The 21119-nt window shown below is 39.4% G+C and overlaps 1 protein-coding gene across 2 annotated transcripts in view; it reads left to right on the forward strand.

Annotated features, from left to right (window-relative positions):
- The window catches only part of PDE8A (phosphodiesterase 8A), a 103152-nt gene that overhangs the window by 10405 nt on the left and 71628 nt on the right, over positions 1-21119 (forward strand). The window contains exon 1 of one of the 2 annotated variants that reach the window (XM_053461793.1): positions 14105-15698. The exons of the other annotated variant lie outside the window; for it this stretch is intronic. Within the exon in view, the coding sequence (XP_053317768.1) occupies positions 15438-15698 (261 nt within the window). The 5' untranslated portion in view covers positions 14105-15437. Of the gene's footprint in view, positions 1-14104; positions 15699-21119 lie in introns of those variants that run through there. 2 annotated transcript variants of the gene reach the window in all.

Below are 21119 nucleotides of genomic sequence, written 5' to 3' on the forward strand. Positions count from 1 at the left end.
TTTAGGCTGCCTGATCCAAGGACTTTAGCTTTACCTTTTTTTTAATTATTTGGAAAAGCTGCTGATCGGTCTGTGATTGATTACCAGCATTTTATTCACTGTAAGAGCCATCATGTTTAACTGTAATGCTGGTTACCATACCTAGGAACTTCTTCACTCCGGCTACCCGGAGCCTTCCCTTGCGGGATGCGGCCAGGACTGCCCACTGACATCCGTGGGCGTTCTCATGGCGTTGGTAGGCGGTCCCGCTGACATTGGGGGCGCTCAAAGGGAAAATGATTGGGGAGCGGAGCGTGTCAAGACCCCACTCCTGCGACCCAGAGAACCAGAAGAAGCGGTGCTTCACTGTTACTACATACATCAGCCATGTTTCCCAGGATGCATTTTTACAGTATGGAGTATATATAACTGTCTGATTGGTTCCCTTCCATAAGAAAAGCTTCCCACATACAGCAGGACAGCATTTTATGTGGGTTAGTAGGCAATATGTAAACATTAAATGTGTCCTGCAAAACATGGCTGATGTAGTCACCCTACATCCATGGTACATGGCTTCTTGGGCCCACTTTTCCATCCATGGTTGGCACTGAAAAGTTTGAATCACTTGTGTTGAAAACAAAGATATACCGAATTCCTGATTTTTTTTTAGCTTTCAAGGCCTGGAGTTCAACACCCTCGTCCTAGACTGTTTGACCCTGATTAGAGTAAAGACTTTGATTAGAGACTAGACATGGGATAACCCTGCCAATCCCAAAGCTCATGGAGCGATCATTTTATTTCTGTCTGTATATACGTTAACTTATATGTGAACAAATTCCTAACCCTACCCTCCTCCATTTTTATAGTCATTATTATAGAGTGAATCTATAAATTGAAAATTTTTTTCACTTGGTTTAAACTGATCAAAACTTTCATTTTTAGGGTATACCCCGACTCTCTCTAGATTGTAAGCTCCCTTCTCACCTGTTGTTTCTGTAAGTCCAATTGTTATTTTGTAAGCTTGCGAGCCGCGCTCTCTCCACCTAATGTATCGGTTTGTCTTAGTCTGTCAATTCTCGCCTTGTCATACCCCTTGAATTTATGTATTGTATTAAGTGCTGTGTAAATTGTTGGCGCTATATAAATAGAAAGAAGATAATAATAATAATAATAATAATAATAATAGTTGTTATGTCCTGTCTACCCAAGTAACACCAAGAGCAGCCCAGCCAGATTTAAACTGACTTTTCTAGCTTAATTACGGTAAATGAATTAACTGAGTGATTTCTACTTACCTCTGGGACTCCTCACAGAGTGCTATCAGACACGTGGAATTCATTAGCCAATTTAAATGGGCATTTCCTTTTCCATTATAGAACATGTAGATAACAGCCCAGGAAACTAATCAAGTACCCTATGACTTTAAAGAGGAGCTGTTGTGGTCACAGTTTATAGCATAACTAAATGGATTAGTTAAAACGGTCTATAGTTTGTAATATTACCTCATTTAAAACTTCACGTCATGGAAGCTGAGATCGTCAGCATTATCCAATGCAATTCCTGTCCTGTAATTCTCTACCTCCCCTATGTTTTCAAAGCCTGCCTAAACCAACCACCAACAATCAAAAACGTAAGTCATAGAAGCAGGTGCTGGCTGTCTCAGAGGGCATGGGGGCCGGTCCAAAATTCTTCATAGAGGGCCGGTCCAACCTGTAGATGGGAAGAAAGCAGGGTCACATAATGTAATGTAATTTGAGCCAGCAATAAATTCAAGGGTGCTCGCATAGTGCAAGAAAGGGGCTAAGGAAAGGAGAGAGCAGCTGAGTATGTATAAGTATGTGTATGTGTATGTGTATGTGCAAGTGGGCATTAGCATGAATGTGTATGTGCAGGTGGGCATTAGCATAAATGTGTATGTGCAAGTGTGTGTTAGCATTAATATGTATGCTTAAGGGTGTGTTAGCATGAATGTTTATGTGTAAGTGTTTGTGAGAGGGAGTATGTGCTAGCATGAGTGTGTGTTAGCATAAGTGTATAGCGGTGTGTGTTAGTCTGTGTGTATGTGTATGTTAGTGTGGTAGTGTGTTCAAATATATTCGCCAGTGCCTGGGCAAGGGGCCAATGGGGCCACTTGGATTTACCTGCCCCCAGGCTAGAAGGTGGTAGCCCTCCCTTGCATGGAAGAGAAGTAAATAATGGGAGGAATAATTATGCATATCATGAAAAAAAAGTATAGATATTTCCCCATGGTATTAAGCAGGTTGTTGATATGTATATTGCTTATTAAAACATGTAAACATGATTGCATAGGTCTGCTTAATGCATAGAACCGTAAAATAGAATTTGAGACAAACAACAAATCTGGTGTAAGAGACCAGAAAAACACAATGTTCTGTTGCGTGTCACACTTTCATTATGTACATACACACAGATAATCAGTTTACATTTTTTTAATACCATAGACAAATATGTGCAACCCCCCTTTTCAAATGACCATATCATGATGTATAACAGTAAGGCAATTGATCCAGTTCACTTGTTGCATAATCCTGATTTTCAAGCTCAACAAGTAGAGTGGAGTTAGACAGTACTATGCCACAACATTTACAATTTAATGACGCATGACCATTGCATTCAGGTTTTCATCACAACGCGCATTCAGGCTTTTATTTATTAAATTCATCATTTCTTCACTGCTTAACATTGATATTGATCATTTTATATACATGTACTTGATCTGCCGTGTAGAAAGCCCGTCATACATTGGGGTGGGGGATTACTGATCGCTAATGATAAAGCTTATTTTAAAGCCTTGTACTCATTTACCATAGACCAGAGGGTCAGAGGTTTAGAGATCATGTAAGGAGCTTTACTGAGATGGTAGTTAATAAGTGGAGCAATCTCCCAGCATAGGTGGTAGAGGTTAATACTGTAAGGGAATTTGAACATGCATGGTATAGTCATATGGCTATCCCGCATCTAAGACCAACCTTATTGTACAGCGCTGCTGATTATGATGGTAACAATTGTCTGCTTAGGCAGATCCTGAGCAAATTAAGATCACTACTCTCATAGTATACACACAAGGTGGATTTCTAATATATATATATATATATACGCTATATTTTATAATGTCTTTAAACACTTTATTACAAAGGCTTATTTAGGGTCAGAATTGTAAAAAGTGACAGAACTACTTTAAGAATGATCTGAGTTATTGATTCTGGATTATTGATTTTATTATGTGTTTTGGGAATGGGGAAAACAGAGGCACTTGGTCCACATAGTAGATGTGAAAGCAGGGGATATATATATTAAAACATATAATTCTGCTGAAAGTGATTAATCTGAATTGAAATATTTGTCCTGTAGAATAAGCAACTGGAGATAAAGTGATCTAGGTGGGCAATTTAACAAGAGAACTGGCCTCTGTGGTGTTAGAACAGTACTTTATTTATAAAGTGTTATATTAGGGATATTTTTAATTTGCATGCATTTTAAGCACATAAGTGGTTTCATGAGATGCACATTAGCTATTCTTCCATTCAACACTAATTTAGATCAAAGATCAAAAAGTTATAAACAATAACAATTATGGTATAACCCATATTTCTTATTTTCAAACTGTTCATTAATGTGGGTTATATAGCTGTAGAACACAGCATTTCATGTGAACAAGAGACATCCAAGGTCTCGCAATCTTTTGTGAGTCAATGCGGTATTCGCTAAAGGGAGAGTTGGCAAGAAAGTTTGAGGAAGGCTAGTGATTTCAACTTTCTTATTTCACTACTCATGTTGAACGGCCAAGACAGCAGATTCATCCAGCAAGTAGGGGTTAGCTGGCTCTGTATAATGCATAATTAATAACCTCTCATTTATATTATGTTTACATATTTGTTGCCAACTTTATTAGGGTAAGAAGCGCAGACAGTTTTTGTTTTTTTAATGCATAATTAAGCAAGTGGTTGATTTAACTATACATTATAGAGGGCCAGCCAAGCTCTTTCTCACTAGGGTCGGACCTTCGTATATAGTGAAGAGTAGGCGTAAACCACGATTTACTGCAAGCTCTCCTGACGAGTCTTTCATGAATACATCCCTTTATGTTTTTCTGTGTTGGGCCAATAAAAAGGTATCACCTTCTCTCTGACCTATACTGCAGTAACCATTTTCTTATCGTAGAGCGCTGTGTTACTTTAAAACGACACAAAGAGGAACAACATAATAGGAAGGAACTGTGTAAAAAGGAGACCGTCTCTCCTAAGAATTGACAATTGTAGGTGTTCCTTTTCTATTCCATATTATGTATATGAAGGGCTTTGAGTCTTTATTTGGTAACACTAATGAAAACTATCATGATTATATATCTATATATAGAATGGGAGCAAAATCTTTTATTCTGTCTATTTTTTACTATTTTCTCCTCGCTGCTTGAACCTCATAATTGTTCCTTTTTGCCAGAGTCACCCAAGGTCAAGCTGTACCTTGCTGGTGAGATGAATTGCAAACAACTAGAGCAGCATCATGTGACTTCACCTCGTCCCTGTTATTTCAATCCTCTCACACTCTGGCTTTGGAGCCTAGTAGAGCATGCAGAAGCTGACATCGTAGCCGACAAATACAGCTCTCTTTTACCTTCTGGAGAAGGGGCTCAGAAGCGGCTTAGAAGATTAATAGAATTTGGTAAACCTCTCATGTAGTAATAATTAAAAAAAAGTAATATTTATATCAACCGTGCATTTCTGCTTAAACGTAGCCATTCAAACAAAAATGGTTATACCCTAAAATAATATCTATTAGTGCTGGTAGCCTGATTACTACTAAATTTGTGATTTCCTTATCGCATCTCTATATGGGGCTTATCATGTAACGGGTCGTTTTTTAAAGGGGAAGTTGCATGGAAAATAGCTATTATGCCAATGAAAGTTAATACACACCACTACATTTTTTTTATTATTATTATTTTAAAGAAAACATTACAATACTATGAGAACATATTTTTAATCTGACCCTAGTAATACAAATGGAGGAAGTTCTACTTCAACAAGCAAACCAATATCGAATTCAAAATCTGCACTTTTTAAGTTAAGTTGTTGATACTTTTATCCAGAGGGGGTTTTCAGCAATATAGCTCATTGCAGCCTCCTGTTCAGCAAGCAGTATATAAGTTCAGGGGAGGACTGGCAAAGAGGACAAGGGGGGTAATTGCCCCTGGGCTGCTTTGATTCAAACATTTTTGCCCCACTGCCTGAAACACTTTTGTGTGTTTCACTTGCAGTTCCGCATATAGCCACCAGGGGCAATGACATCCCTTACATTATGCATGGATCATTTTCTTGCTTCTTTTATGGGCTTTCTATCCACCTTCAAACGATTTGTTTTGGACAGGACTGCTCAGTGCACATTTAGCATGTGGGTTGTCAGTTATGTTCAGTTGGTTTATTACTGGACCTTCCCACCCCGGGCAAAATCATTCAAGCCCTCCTCTTTAAAATTTAGTTTCTTCCATCTATAAAACTGACCTCTAGTGATATAGTTTACAGTGCAAGAATGAAGTCACACATAATATGAAATGCAGAAGCTTGGCTTTCGAGTCGGGCATCCTTGGTGAATTAGGATATAGTCATGGAAGGTGTTACCACAGAAGAGCAAAGAACTTTAAAGCAAATCCTTAATAGTAGTGTACCATAGTTATCCATCTTTAGAATAGATCTGGCTTTCCTTTAAGTAGATTTTATATAGACTTTTGTGCAGGAATGACCTGGATTCTTCAACATACATCATCTGTCCCCTACAAACAATGGGATGCATTCAGTAAAAGGAGAAATGCTCTGCCTACTGATGAGGCGTTTTCCCAACAACTTAGTGAGGTTACGTTGGCTTCACTGGACCAGTGTTAATAACATCAGGAGTGAGATCTGCCAAGTTACAGGGAAAGCTCAAGCTTATACTACTTTCCAGTTGTTGTCTTAACATACAATTAAAATTGACTTTTCTGTTTGTCGAAATATTTGCCTGATATTACCATGCAAGCTAACATTCAAGAAATATGTCATGCTGCCGTTATTGTAATTCCTGTGATTTACCCCAGAGGCTTAGGGTATGGCAGTTTCTCTGGGGCAGTACTTTGATCTCTGGGTGTACTGGTATTTGGCTGTGTCTTCTCCTGGTTCCACCTTCTTCCCACCGATTACTGTCCTAAACTCCACAATTCTTTCACGGAGCTCAAGACACTGCCCAAAGACAGGAAAGAAATGACCTTTCACGCAATCTAACATTTTCACCTTGTTTAAAAACTTTTGTATCTAAAGCCGGCATTTAAAACTTAAGTAAACCGTATCCTATATGAGCGATATATATATATGTGTAATACTAAGAAGAAATATTTAAAGGGGAAACTACATAACCCTTTAAGGCTCAGAGTTATTATTACAGAGAATGCTTTTAAAATGATTATTTCCTTGTACATTATCCTGCTTTCCCCTTGTATGCTTTTTTTCACATAGCTTTTTTTTTTCACCGTACTGACGACTACAAAACAGATTTGATTAATTTTGTTTGGTTTTAAAGCCTAATCAGATAAGCGTCCGGGCTTGAGCAGTGTACTAGCAGGGCAGTAACCGAAGAGATGAAAAAAACATTATTCTCTCGATGGCTTTGAGTCAGTGATTTTGCTTGGGATTTTTATAATGGGATTCTTGGCATAGATTTGTGTTACACAATAAATAAGGGTGAAAATAAAAGGCTTTGTGGAAACCTCTTTGCTTACTGGCAGCGGCTGGTATCCCTGCATCACCGCTCCACACTAAGTAGGTTAAAAACACGGCACAGCAGTAATACACTACTTACTTTATAGTCAAGAATAATGCGTCTATATGTACCACTGTTATCCATCTTAACCAGAGAAAGACTGTGTCGTTATCTTGGCCTATGTCCCACACAGCCCAGATTCTCTAAAACCCATACTAGGATATGTTTTTTAGGGATAAAAGTAAGGATCTTGGTCGCTATGTCCACTCCTGCTCATGGTGATAGATAATGAGGTTCATACTGGTAGCTATGTCCACTCCTACTCATCCTGATAGATAATGAGGTTCATACTGGTAGCTATGCCCACTCCTACTCATCCTAATAGATAATGAGGTCCATACTGGTAGCTATGTCCACTCCTACTCATCCTGATAGATAATGAGGTTCATACTGGTAGCTATGTCCACTCCTACTCATCCTGATAGATAATGAGGTTCATAGTGGTATGCCCACTCCTACTCATTATGATAGACAATGAGGTTCATATAGGTAGCTACGGCCACTCCTTTGCATCATGATAGATAATGAGGTTCATATAGGTAGCTATGCCCACTCCTAAGCATCATGATAGATAATGAGGTTCATAGTGGTAGCTACGGCCACTCCTTCTCATCCTGATAGATAATGAGGTTCATACTGGTAGCTATGTCCACTCCTACTCATCCTGATAGATAATGAGGCTCATAGTGGTAGCTATGCCCACTCCTACTCATCATGATAGAGAATGAGGTTCATATAGGTAGCTACGGCCACTCCTTTGCATCATGATAGATAATGAGGTTCATATAGGTAGCTATGCCCACTCCTAAGCATCATGATAGATAATGAGGTTCATAGTGGTAGCTAAGCCCACTCCTGCTCACTCTTGTATACATCTGTTCAAGTATTATTTGACCATGCTCAGTCCTATATATGCCCTGCTTACAAAGCATTTGTTTTTGAAGAGTTTGGTGGTTTTGTGCCTTCTAGTGCCTGGAATGTAAATCTGCCTCTAGTTCCACTTGCAGTTGCAATTGACTAGTTACATGAGCGATATCTGATCTCTCCAACTGGCCCGTTTACGCCATGGAGGCTGTGCAGGCTCAGGCCTTTAAGGCACAACATGCCTGGATATGACATTATATGCGGGCGCCCTATGCCTTAAAAGTCCGCAGCACAGTTTAATGCAGTGAAGATGGCGTCGGGCCTAGGGCAGCAAGAAAGGCAAATAGATTGATGCGTATTTCACATGTTATATATGATCATTGAGTTGGGCATTTAGACGAAGAATTTCATTTACACATTTTTATTTATTTACACATTTTAAATAGCTGTTTCTATACCATTATCTTAACTTTTAGTGTTGTAGAACACTCAATTCTGAGCTCCCAGAAAATGTAGGATAGGAAATAGGACAGAGAGATTTTTGTTCCAGAGGGACTGTCCTACCTAATGAGGGACACATGGGAGGTATGCATAAAATCTGGGTATGCAGCTTCTCTTGAGATACCATCCACCTAAATTAAGTTGTTTACCCCATTCAGTAATACAAGACAGCAGACTGCTATTAATTCACAGCTTGATACTAAATCTTTTTAATTTCAAATGTCCAGCAAAAATATGTCATTGACTGGTCTCCCTCAGCATGGATTTTGAATTTAGTGTCATCATAGAGATTGTGGAGATCTTCAATGTACCTCACGCTGCAGATTTGAAACGCATGACCACATTTTTAATTAATACTATGAAATAACAATCATTCATGGTTGATTTAAATGATAATTGTTGCTCCTGCCAAAAAAAGTAAAACTTTCCGTGTGAACTGATTTTTTTCTCTCCAAAAAACACATTTCCATGGATGGTTTCTAGATTCCCCCCTCTGATAGAGGGAATATTAAAAATACCATTTATTTAGACTCAGTTTTCAAAGAAGACACCTCGTTTACAGACACTTGGCTGCTTGTTTCTCCAAAAATAGGGTTTTTGGACATCCCTGCTTGACTACAGGTATGTCAATCAGTTTTCGACGTAGGCAGCAGCTGTCTTTGCATTAGAAAATGCCATCCATAGGTGCCTGATCAAAGCACGTGTGCTTTAGCATGGCTTATCCAGAGATCATGGCCATTCAATTGGCCATTCTATTTGTTATTATGGAGGAAAGACCACTTTTTTCAAACTTGGCACGCAAACACCTTTTTTAATACATAACTGTCAGTATGCTGTACCGGTAGATTAAGATGGGGAGAATTGAAATGTAATTAATGTAGTAAACGGCAGCAATATAACAATGTGATGATTGAAATAAATATTGCAATCATTTCTTGAATACAAATACAGTAGAAAGATATGGGGATTAGTTACACATTTATTTTAATAAAGTAGCTTATTAACTCATAAAGCATAATGGGCTGCCATGTAGAATGAAAATACCATATAAATAGTTTCAACATTTCAGCTTTGTTACTTACAAAATCATTTAGCCTTGTAATAAGCATTTCATATTTGTATTTTTGACAGGCTTTTGATTATTCTGTTTTTATTATATGTTTACTATGTTAAGTTTTAAATATGTTTGGCTGAGGGCTTTCTAGAAATCTGGAGTGGATTATATCTTAATTATAGTGGTGTTAAAGATGTGTAATTTTGAACAGCATTACATACAGTATACAAAATCACGAAACCTCCTAAAAAGATACTTATATGCTACTTATATATATATTTTTTGATCTGATTTGACATATCAGGATAGACACAGAATAGTATATGCAACACAATGCTCACTGACAGGGAAATTATTTTACCACATAAACCAATTCATATTTTATTACGGTTTTAACATTATTAGAGAGGTTGGAGCAAACCCTATTTATTGTACACAACTTGATTATTATTATTATTACCTATCCTTTATATAGCGCTATAATATCCCACAGTGCTGTACAATGGGTTGTCAATACTTTGACAGGCGACACAAAGTATTAGATAACACTGTACACTAACACCGCACCATAATACACACTCAAACACTCTACACCAGGGGTCCCCAACCACCGGGCTGTGGACCGGTACCAGTCGCCGGCACTCAGTGTGAGTTTGCCCTGAAGAAGAGCTCTGTTTGAACAGACCTCACCCCCCCTCCAGCAGCAAGCACCCCCTCTGATTAAGGAGCCCCAGACGGCTACCTTGGTGGCCTGGTACTAAGACGGGCCCTGCATGTGATGGCTGGAGTTCCCTTTGCACTCTGCTTGTTTTTCTTATATAGTAGCACCACCTCTTGAACATGGAATAGGGTGTAAATAGCTTCCATCATCCATCATTTAAGACATTATTTAACCCCTTAATGACAAAGCCCGTACATGTACAGGCTCAAAATGCATTGTTTTCAATGGGTTTAGGGACCGCCCATTGTCCTTAAGGGGTTAAGTATGAATTAGGATACCTGTAATCCAGTTGCACATTGTAATGAATGTTTTCACAATATACACCTACACACTTAAGTAATAATTCTATTAGAAACCAACAAGCTTGCCCTTAAGAGTACTACTTGAGTTAAATGTAACCTATAATCTTTAAATATGCAGGCCTTAAGTATGTCTAACGTTCTAAACATAGGCAGAGAGCTCCGGAAATAAGTTTGCAGTAAGGTTTTAAGTGAAATATTGTCATGTTATTATACTGTATGTTGCATGTCTGCTCTAGAATGTTGCGCTATGAGGGAAGAATGCCAGGGGCTTTGCTTTACCCAGCTTTACGGATACTTTGGCCCTAGAATATTAATACACACAATGTGCCTCTTGTTTTTGTTCACAAGGTACAAGTTTGTTTGAAGACACATTGTGATGGATTGTGTAGTTGACAAGGTAATTACTGTAGCATTTTGCTACAGGCTATTTTGTGTTCTAGTGAACGTAACTAGGAAAGGTGCGTAATGTAAGTTGATGAGGTCTTCTTTGACGTTATGATTTAATAACCCCATGACAGGTAGATTTAAGATATGAGTTAAAGGTCACCGGGTCTCCTTTCATGTCAACTTCGCATAGCTGCATCACATAACACTATAATAGGGGCTAATGCGTGCATGTGTTGTCTTAAACTAACTTCGAGTCCAAATTTATAGAGCTGTCAAGAAAAAAAACCTTGCATTTATCTATCATGCTAATGAGTGTGCTTGTTTTGGGGCAATTACATTTTTTTTGGGGGGGGGATACAAAACATTTTGATTATAAAATACAGTAACTGGATTCTTGGATTCTAAAATTGATTTTAGGTCAATTAAACCTAGATAAATGTTTATAGTATACTGTACCTACCTAACCCCTTTTCTGTCCATTTAATGGAACCTTAAAATGTTGCCTCCTAAAAGCACTGGTGATTTTTTGCATGAACTTGGGTTACATATTTAGACAGTCTCTCCAAATTTGATATCTTGCATCATGGATACACCCCACCTCGCTTACACATGCATAGACACCCTTACACATACATTTGTTATTAGCAGACTCATTGCTGTATGCTATCCTGACTGGAGTCATCCTCTGCTCAGCAGAGCTTTTGTACTGGAGCAAAACGGAATCCAGATTGCCAAAGAAACGATAGATATTAGTGTTGTGTATTCAGATTCCTACAATTTTAACACATTTTGACCAATTTATCAATTTGTACAAATGTCAAAAAACAAGGAGGGACCTCCAACAAGGACAAAGCTCTGAATATTTGTTTTAAATTTCTTGGTTCATTTCTCTATTTTAGCTGTATTAGTGCATTTCTTTTACGTCTATAGTATAGTGCAACCCTGACTGCGAAAGTGTTAAAGTATTTTAAAGACAGGAGGAAAAAATGTGAGCTCACCGCAATGTGAGGTGGAGTGCACTATGCCTGTTCATGGGGGAGGATTGGACGGCCTAGATTCAAAATAAGTGTTCATGTCTATTCCCTGTTATTAAAAAAGGAAACGTGGAAGGAAAAAGATAGTAAGGTTGAGGGTATGTCCCATTTAGAGCCTTCTGTGTGTTACTGGTGTGGTTTATCTTGAACTTGCATGCTAATGGTAGTTGTTGCTGGTTCTTGTCCCTAGCATTCTGTGTGTTTGGGGGAGTTGGTAGGTTTGGGAGTCAAGGGGATGCAAAGTGGTCATGAGTGGGGGGAGCAAGTGGATGAGAAGTTCAGCAGTATTGGTTGTGGACTCTGAAGATAATTGTGATGTGCTGGGAAGCAACTCAGAGAGGGTGAGATTATAGAACCAACCTATATAAACATAAATAATCAACTAGCAGCAGGCTAGATTTTTGGATGTGAGTTAGGAATCGATAGACTCACTTTATTCACCTTGTTTCATCAGTGTGGAGAAGCGTTTCCATAGTAGACTTCCAGCAGTGCACCAAGTCTACTCTATCCAAGTGTAGTGGCAGCGGGGATTCCCATTTTTACTAAAGCCTTATCATTGGTAGGTCCCTACTTTGTTCAAGGTGGACATGTACTGGGGACGGTGGTGGACAATTCAGTGATGTTCTATGGACCTTCACAAATCTTGCCACAGACACGTTGCCTTTCCCTGAGGATCAAAACGTTCCCATTTAAAGGGCACAATGGATCACCACACCTACAAATATTTGTCTTCTGGGGTCACACTGCCTAAAGGCATGTATGACCAATTCCTTCCCTCCTTAGCCACAAAGCCTATGAGAGGGCCGGATCTTCTTGCCCCCCTCAAAATAAGGGGAATCACTGCAGTCTTCAATGGAAGGCTGGAACCCAAAATAAAAAGCCTACTCCCATTACTAAAAACTGAATCTTCTGGGAATCTATCTGTGGCCATTTTTAGTGCACCATATAAAAAAATGTATGAAACAAGTTTTGTATTTTCAATCCAACGAAGTTGCCACAAACACAAAAACTAGTGTCAACTTGAGGGCTAAAAACCCAGCTAAAATGCTGGGGCTAGTGTAAAAGAAAAATGTGCAGAGAAGTGTCTAAAGTGAATGGGGTCAAACAGTGCTTGGTGTACCTCAAACCAAAACAATATTGGTCCCAAACGTTGTCTGGGGACTCCATAACACCTCAGGCTTCTAGCCAGGGGAGGGCTGGCCCAGGGGCCAATTGTGGGAATGACTCAGCACATTATGTGTACACCATAGGGGCTGCCATTTTACTGTCCTGTTTTGCATGTTCCCTCCACAAGCATTTTTGCTTGTCAACTACTCCCCTTTGATTGATGTTAACACCTTTTGCCACATAGAGAAGTACAACATCTCTTGAACATTTACATTGATTGTAAGCAAAAAACAGGTACTTGTAAATTAATGCACTTATACTAAAATAGTGATGGTGGCAGTTTTCTTAAAGGATCCTCACCAAGCTTAACGTGAGTCTGTAGACTTGTAATATATCTTCGGTTTACAAGCAGAGCAGACACGTTTATAAATTCTTGTCCTATATAGATAATGAGAAGACAAATTATGAGGAAACCTTGCAGCAACATTATGTCCATCAAATGGTATCTTATTCTGCTTTGACAGTGATAGATAGATATATAATTACTTGACAATGTCTAGTCTGGTTATCTGTAATAGAGCATTAAGCACAGCCTATTAGACTTGTGCATTTGTTTCCATATAAACGTTATTTTTAACAAAAACTGCCTGTTTGCGTGTTCGTATAAGCCAGCGATTTCAGACGAAACTGCAAAAGTGATGAAAATTTGTCACAATTCCTCCATTCGTCACCATATGTAGCCGCCATTACAGGCCGTTTTGGCACTCGATGATGAGATAAAGTGTGAGGGAATGTGTGTATGAGGGTACATATCAATAGAACAAGCTAGAAAATGGAGGTGATCTCATTGATGATTATGGCTGATTGATGGGTCCAACAACCTTTCTTTCCTCACTTTTTTCACCCTGGCCAATCACTCTCTTCCCCACTTCACTATTCATTATAAGGGGCCAACATTGGCAAGTTTCCCCAGCAAGAACAGCTGAGTACCTCCTTCATGTACAATGAAAGATGTAAGGAGACTGAAGATAGGTCACTGATTTAAGTATACATTACACAGGGCAGCCAAGCTCTCCAGCCAACTCTCCCTTTAGTGAATAGACCTGTTTATTTAAATATTATTTTCTGTGCCTTCGCTGTTCATTAAAGGTGCGCAGACCCAGCAGGCATTACATATATATAATAATGTATATGTGATATTTCCATATTATAGCGGCAGCTGCAGTCTAGGTATTGTGATTAATCCGTGCGTGGAACTCCCAGTGATTACAGAATGTGCTGCTGCACTGCAGAACTGCACCAGGAACTATTTAAACTCCCCTCCGTGTTCTAACCACGCCCATTCGGGCTCCCCGGCTCTCTGATTGGTTTTGACTCTGCTCATTTACATTTACGTCAGTAAAGGCTGGAGGTCATCTCTTGCTGGTGCTTTTATTGGATCTGCCTCTGTCAAAGCGGCGGTGAAGAATTGGAAGGAAGAGAAAAAGGCTGGTGAGAGACAGAGGGCAGGAAAAAAAAGGGAAAGGTGTACGGACAGAGGTGGGAGGAAGGCAAAGCGAAGCGGCAGAAGAACGGGATCCGAGTGCCTGCAGCTTTGCAGCATGCAGTGGAACCGAGCAGCGCTCTAGCTTCATCTTGCATATAGAACAGGATCGCGAGTTACGAGCTCGCCATTTTAATTCATCGGGGACCCCCAGGATCAAGGGGCTGTACCCCCACCCCAGCGGGCCTGCAGTGCCAAACCCATCCGATCAGAGCCAGGCGGGGGTTGCTGACATTTGCCTGGCCACACTGCCCTCTTCTCTACATGTCCTAGAGGTCCAGGGCTACGGATTCTCAGCCCGGGTATGTGTGTCCGGATAAGGCTGCAGGTCTTTCCCTGCGGTCTTCTGGGGGCGGGGAGGGGGGAATCTTCCTGTTGCCAAGAAGAGTGGAGTGTGCAAATGTAAATAAGCCTCTTCCTCCTCCTCCTTCTATACTGGAAGAAGATGTTGATGATGATGAGGAGGAGTCCCAGGGTCCCCACGAAGACTTTCTAGCTTTGGAGGGGACACTGAGGGAGATCTGTGCCTTGTTTTTTGCCCCTCTTCCCATCCCACCGATTCATCAATCCCCATCCCGAGTTAAACGAAAGAATCAACAAGCCCAGGAAAGCCATTGATGTTCACGTTGTAGGCAGGGAAGGGTAAAATATTGAGTGCACAGGGCGTGGAGGACGAGGGGAAGCAAACAGCTCTCTGCATCCCTGCCTTGTTATGTGATCATCACCGCTGTGCAGCCTTTTACATGAATTGATCCGTGGATACAATGTTGTCATGCTGATGCTGCACGGAAAAGTCGATCACAGAAGACATTCGGCTGTATGTAGCAGGGCAAACAGATCCGAATCCAAGGATCCGAATGTTCTCATCTGGGAGCTGATGCGGGAGGATCTCACACCAAAGCCCGTCTCCTGAAGGAGGACATATAACTTGTGCCCCTTGCCCAGTTATTTCTTTTTTTTTTTTTTGGCCCCCCCCTCGCAGATTTAAAGTGTGACATGCAGAAGAGTGGCAGCAGATCACCGACTGCAGTAGGATCCAGCGCGTTTCCTTTAGGATTCATTTGCATCAAGGTTTGAAAGAGGCACCGTACATACACACACAGTGGTTTGGATTTGGCACAGGAGGTATCGAAGCATGGGCTGCGCTCCAAGCATCCACATATCTGACAGCAGGGTGGTTTATCACAGTGGCAAAGAGTCTGAGGATTCCAACTCTCCACACCAGACCAACACACTGTCTCAGCAACAGCAAGGCAACTCAGTCCCTGGATTATTCATTAAATCCCCTAACACATCCAATTATAAGGTGAGGGCTAATTCCTCTAAGAAAGACAGGAGAGACAACAACCAGAGCATGGATGCAGAGACACACACCACCAGCAGATCCAGTGTGAAGGTAACAGCACAGTGCTCAATGCCCCTACCATAGCACAGCAGTGGCCTTCCAGCACTGTGGGGGTTAAGCTGCTGCTGTGTCACTGATTGCCAGGATCTAACAGGTTACACAGTAGTAGATCTTCATTCCCAAAAAGCCTTGATCAGGGTCATTCCCAAAGTCAGTTTAAGTCCACTTCTCTTTAACAATGATTCTTCCTTGTTTTGGGGGGGTCATGTCATTAATCTGTCTATTCTTCCCATTAGCAGGGTCATGTTCAGAAGCTTTGTTTACCAATAGGGTGTTAATAAAGAAAAAAGAACATCAAGACATATAGTTATCTTGGTTTTGCAATGGGTACAGGGCCTACCTCAATCTGTCCTTGACTGTAATAAGCTCCTTATTTTTTTTTTTTAATGGCTAATGTTTGTGTCGATGTTAAACGACAGCTGGCAAATATTGATATTGGTATAGGTATTTTTTGGCACTGGTCACAAATTGCTGAATGAAATATTTAGCCTCGGAAAGAACAGCTTCTTGTTCAAAGCTGTCAACCTGTTAGATGAATAGGAAACTTGGGATTTAGATAAACACTAGAGATCGAGACTGTCTCTTTCATACTGGTTTTCAGTAAATCAGGGCATTTTATGGCCGCGGCCTCGGTTCGAACATATAATATTTACATTAATATCGGTCATCGCCACGTATAGGCTCCTAGTCTGCAGGTATGCAAAGAGGAAAACTTAAAATCACATTGTTTCTACCTGGGTGATTGTAGCTGCTGAAACTTGGTGGCCCATCCATTTGACCTCCACTAGACCTTAACCGGAATTTGGAGACAGTAGACACATGGAAAATAAGGCAAATTAGTGAAGCTTCGAGCGAGAAAAAGCGAAAGTGGAGGGGCAAGCGACTTTTTCTTGTGTTCAGTGCAATGCCGATGGTTTTGTAGATGGTTTTGGTTCTCTTTGGCGATCCATTGTATACTTTTGCTCAAGTGTCAAGCAAACCCATTTCTGTAGCTGTCGTCATGTCTTGTAAGAGGATGTCCATTAATACCAAATGGATTTGAGAACAGAATATGGCAATTCGTATTTACTGTTACTTATTGAAGCACCGGAGGGCCTTAAATTACACGTAATAGGGAAAGTATTATTATTTATTGGTTTATATAGCGCCATCATATTCTGCGGTGCAGCACAATAGGTAAACGGGACATAACAAGCAGTGTAACACATAACAATGTAGACTTACAGAAACAAATGGTAAGGAGGGCCAGGCTCAAAAGAGAAATCAGGTTTCTCTGGAATGTTTTTTACCGTTTCCTCTTTTATGTTATTTCTCTTTAGTTTGGTAATGTAGAACAAGTTTTATTTAAAAAAAAAAAACAGATTGCATAAGACAACTTTAAACAATTGGTTAATTATTATTATTTATTGACTTATTTGGCACCGTCATATTCCACAGCGCCGTACAACGGATAATTATGGCTGAAGTTTTCAGATTTACTCTACATTTACTATTGCAGAATATGTGATTTAATGTATTTGAACATATGTATAAGTGACTTAGAAGTCAGAAATCTGCCGTAAATATCTCCAAACTTTAGCCAGAGCCATGTGAAAGAACCCAGATTTTTAATGCCAGCCCTTAAACTGGTGTTTTTTTTTATATCTGTGCATTATTCTTCCAGCAGTATTTTAAGTTTGCATCTCAGAACCATACAAGCTTTACGTTGTTAAGTCAATCAGGTCTCTTTTAATGAAAGTGATCATTTACTGCTATTGCCAAAATCTTAAATATGAAATAAAAAACTAACTATTTTAGAGGCCTCTAGGTTAATTATAATATTATATTAATTACCCTGCCTCTGGGATAAGTAGTATGATAAACGTATATTCCTTCATGATTTAACCTTCCAATCACTAGTACGCAAAGCAGAAGAGAAGGCAAAATATGGTGGTCTGAAATGCTATATGTATGTAAATTATATATATATATATATAGTTACACTACTGTTCAAACATTAGGGGTCACTTAGCTGTTTTCATGCAAAAGGGCTTTCTAATGATCAATTAGCCTTTTAAACTGCGATGGGAGTGATAAAGGGCCTCTGTACGCCTATGAGGATATTCCATTAAACATAATCCATTCCCAACTACAAGAGTCATTTAAAACATTAATAACATTTACACTGTATTTCTGACCCATTTCATGTTATTTTAATGGATATAATTTAGTTTTCTTTTAGAAACAAGGAAATTTCTAAGTGACCACAAACTTTGAACAGTATTGTATGCGTGTGTATGTATATATATATATATGTATAATATATATAATGTATAATGTGTGTGTGTGTGTAATGATTAGGGTGATTTGAAGTTTGGGTATGTAATGGTGTGCAGTAGGCCCCAACGCCGCATCCTGATTACAGGACCTCTGACATGTTCTGCGCTCCAAGACACGAACATGAATACTGTCTCCATGATATCACCGATTTATTACACAAACTGGTTTATTGACCCAACATCCGCATGCAAACACACTTTTTGCTCTCGAATGAAAATGCAGTATTTAATTTTGCCATATTTTTGAAGGCAACTTCCTTTCTTCTGAATGTATGCATTTAAACGTTGCATTCTTAAACCAGTAACCCTTTGTGTTTGGGAGGGTGCCAATCCTCTGGCAGTCACTAGAAGGAGAAAGCAGACACCAGCATGTTATTTGTCAGTTATGAATTGTTGTGTCTCATTGGCCTTGGTTTGTTCCACAAACTATATCTCGTGGATGCCTGGAATGTTAAATATTCACAAAAAATAGCCATACTTTGGGAATATAGTTTTAGGTTATCCACTAGATAGTACGCATGGGTAAAATATATTTCCTTCTTTGCATGTGTCCTGATTTTAAGTGCAAAGAAGATATAGACTCCAGTATCTTGTATTAGTTATATATATACCGGTGTGTGTATATATATATATATATATATATATATATATATATATATATATATATTTTTTTTTTTTTTCTACATACATTAGAATATTATATACCTTCAGATACAAACTTGATTAACTAGTCAATACTACGGTACGGGATATAGAAGTATTTATATTTTTATACTTGATACAGTTTAATGTTTATTTAACAAATTGTGATTACTTGAAAACATACATATTCATCTTTTTTTAGATGGTGGAAAATAGTTGGGAGAAGGGCTGGGTGAAATATTGAAAATTGCATCTGTGGGAGTTTCCGCAACAAGTTGGCTTTTTTTCCCTTTTTTTTTTGCTTGTTTCTGCAGTAGCTCCCACGGAAGCAGTGAAGAGAACTGATGTCACACTGCATGCAACACTTCCTGTAACATCATATGCATCTTCCACAAGCAATCATATGACTTATATGTCACAGCGTGCATAACATATACATCACAACGCTTGTAAAACATATGTCCGTGGACCCTCAGATGCTGGGCAAACATTTTCCCGGGCTAGACATGTCACTTTTCTGAGAATATTTTGTTTCTCCTATTTGGCAGAGGTCCACATTTTGTTTACAGTCATGTTGCAAGCCACAGTTTAGGATTTGTATCATAAAAAATTTACTTCATTGATGGTCACCAGAATGAAATTTTTAGGCAGGTGTGAAAAATGCTGTAAAGTAAGAATGATTTGGTAAAGTAATAATGATTTGGAAAATTAGACATGTTCATAGTTTATTTTTATCATTTAACAAAATGCAACGTGAGTGAACAGAAGAAAAATCTAAAATCAAATCAATATTTGGTGTGACTGTCCTTTGACTAGAAAACAGCATCAGTTCTACTAGGTACATTTACACACAGTTTTTGAAGGAACTTGGCAAGTAGGTTGCTCCAAACATCTGGGAGACCTAACTTCAATTCTCATGTGGATTTAGGCAGCTTCAGTTGCTTCTTTCTCCTCATTTATTCCCAGACAGACTCGATGATGTTGAAATCAGGGCTCTGTGGGGGCCATACCATCACTGTCAGAACTCATTGTTCTTCTTATGTTGAAGATAGTATCTGCCTGTACTTCTTAACGTTGAGAAGACCATTAATTCTGACCGAATATTCTTGTATCGCTCTCCAGCCATTCCACGAAATAACTGCCTTCTGCTACAGCCAAATATTTTACATTTTGACTCATCAGTCCAAAGCACCTGCTGCTATTTTTCTGCACCTCGGCTTTTGTAAATAGTCACTTGGCTTTGTTTCCACATCAGAGGTATGGCTTTTTGGCTGAAAGTCAGCCACGAAGACCACTTCTGACCATAATTCTCCAAACAATAGATGAGTGTATCCGGGTCCCACTGTTTTTTGCCAATACTGAGCTGGTGGCCCTGCTGGACATCTTCTGATTGCGAAGGGGAGTAAGTATGATGTGTATTTCATCTGCTGCACTAAGTTCCCTTGGCCCACCAATGCGTCTATGGTCCAGTTCTTTGTGTTATTCAAAAGAGCTTGGACCTGGAAACCCCTGTCTGCCTTGAAATATCTGCCTGGGAGAGACCTTGCTGATGCAGTATAACTACCGTGTGTCTTGTTACTGTGCTGAGTCTTGCCGTGGTGTATGACTCTTCAGTAACCTCTTGACTGTTCCTCACCCAACTGTTTCTATTTCATTTAACAATTGTGTTTAAACCTACATATTAAATTGATGATCGTTAGCATGTGGTATAATTGTTAAATCATACACATAACTACTATATACCTACAGAATCCCTGACATTGTGTAAGCGTACCTAGGACAAGCGATGCTGTTTTGAAGACAAAGGGTGGTCACACCAATTATTGATTTGATTTAGATTTTTCTTTTGTTCACTCACTATGCATTTTGTTAAATGATAAAAATCAACTTTTAACATGTCTGTTTTCTAAAACATTCGTACTTTTCATAATTTTTCACACCTGCCTAAAACTTTTGCACAGTACTTCACAGGCATATTACATAAATATAAAGCTGATGGTTGGTTATCTTGTTCGCTCGTAGTAATCCTTTCATTGCCTCCAAAGCTGTAGCAATGATTCTCAAATTACGTTTACATGAAGACTTAACTCAGAGTAGATACTTCTTATACAGGGCAGAAAAATCCAAGATGGTAGGTAGCCATGACTCCTGCTGATAGGTGGCACCCAGCTTTTTGTGTCTGCTGATATTGATCTATATTGTCGACTTCTAAAAAACAAAACTCTTATGTAAAACACACAGTTTGCTCAGCAGCCACAAGGCATGTATATACAGCGTCATATCTACTTGTGCTTCCATGGCGTGTCCGTGATCCAAGTGGTTGGGACACCAATCCTCTTCTGGGCTGTGGTCTCCACGTGAGGTTATGTAACTTCTTTCTTTCCTCCAAGGCCAAAGCCTAAAGCAGGGCTGTATCTTCTAGGATCCCCTCCCAAAGAAAGGCCCACCAAAG

This window comes from Spea bombifrons, chromosome 4 (genome assembly GCF_027358695.1).
Source record: "Spea bombifrons isolate aSpeBom1 chromosome 4, aSpeBom1.2.pri, whole genome shotgun sequence".
Taxonomy (NCBI): Eukaryota; Metazoa; Chordata; class Amphibia; order Anura; family Pelobatidae; genus Spea; species Spea bombifrons.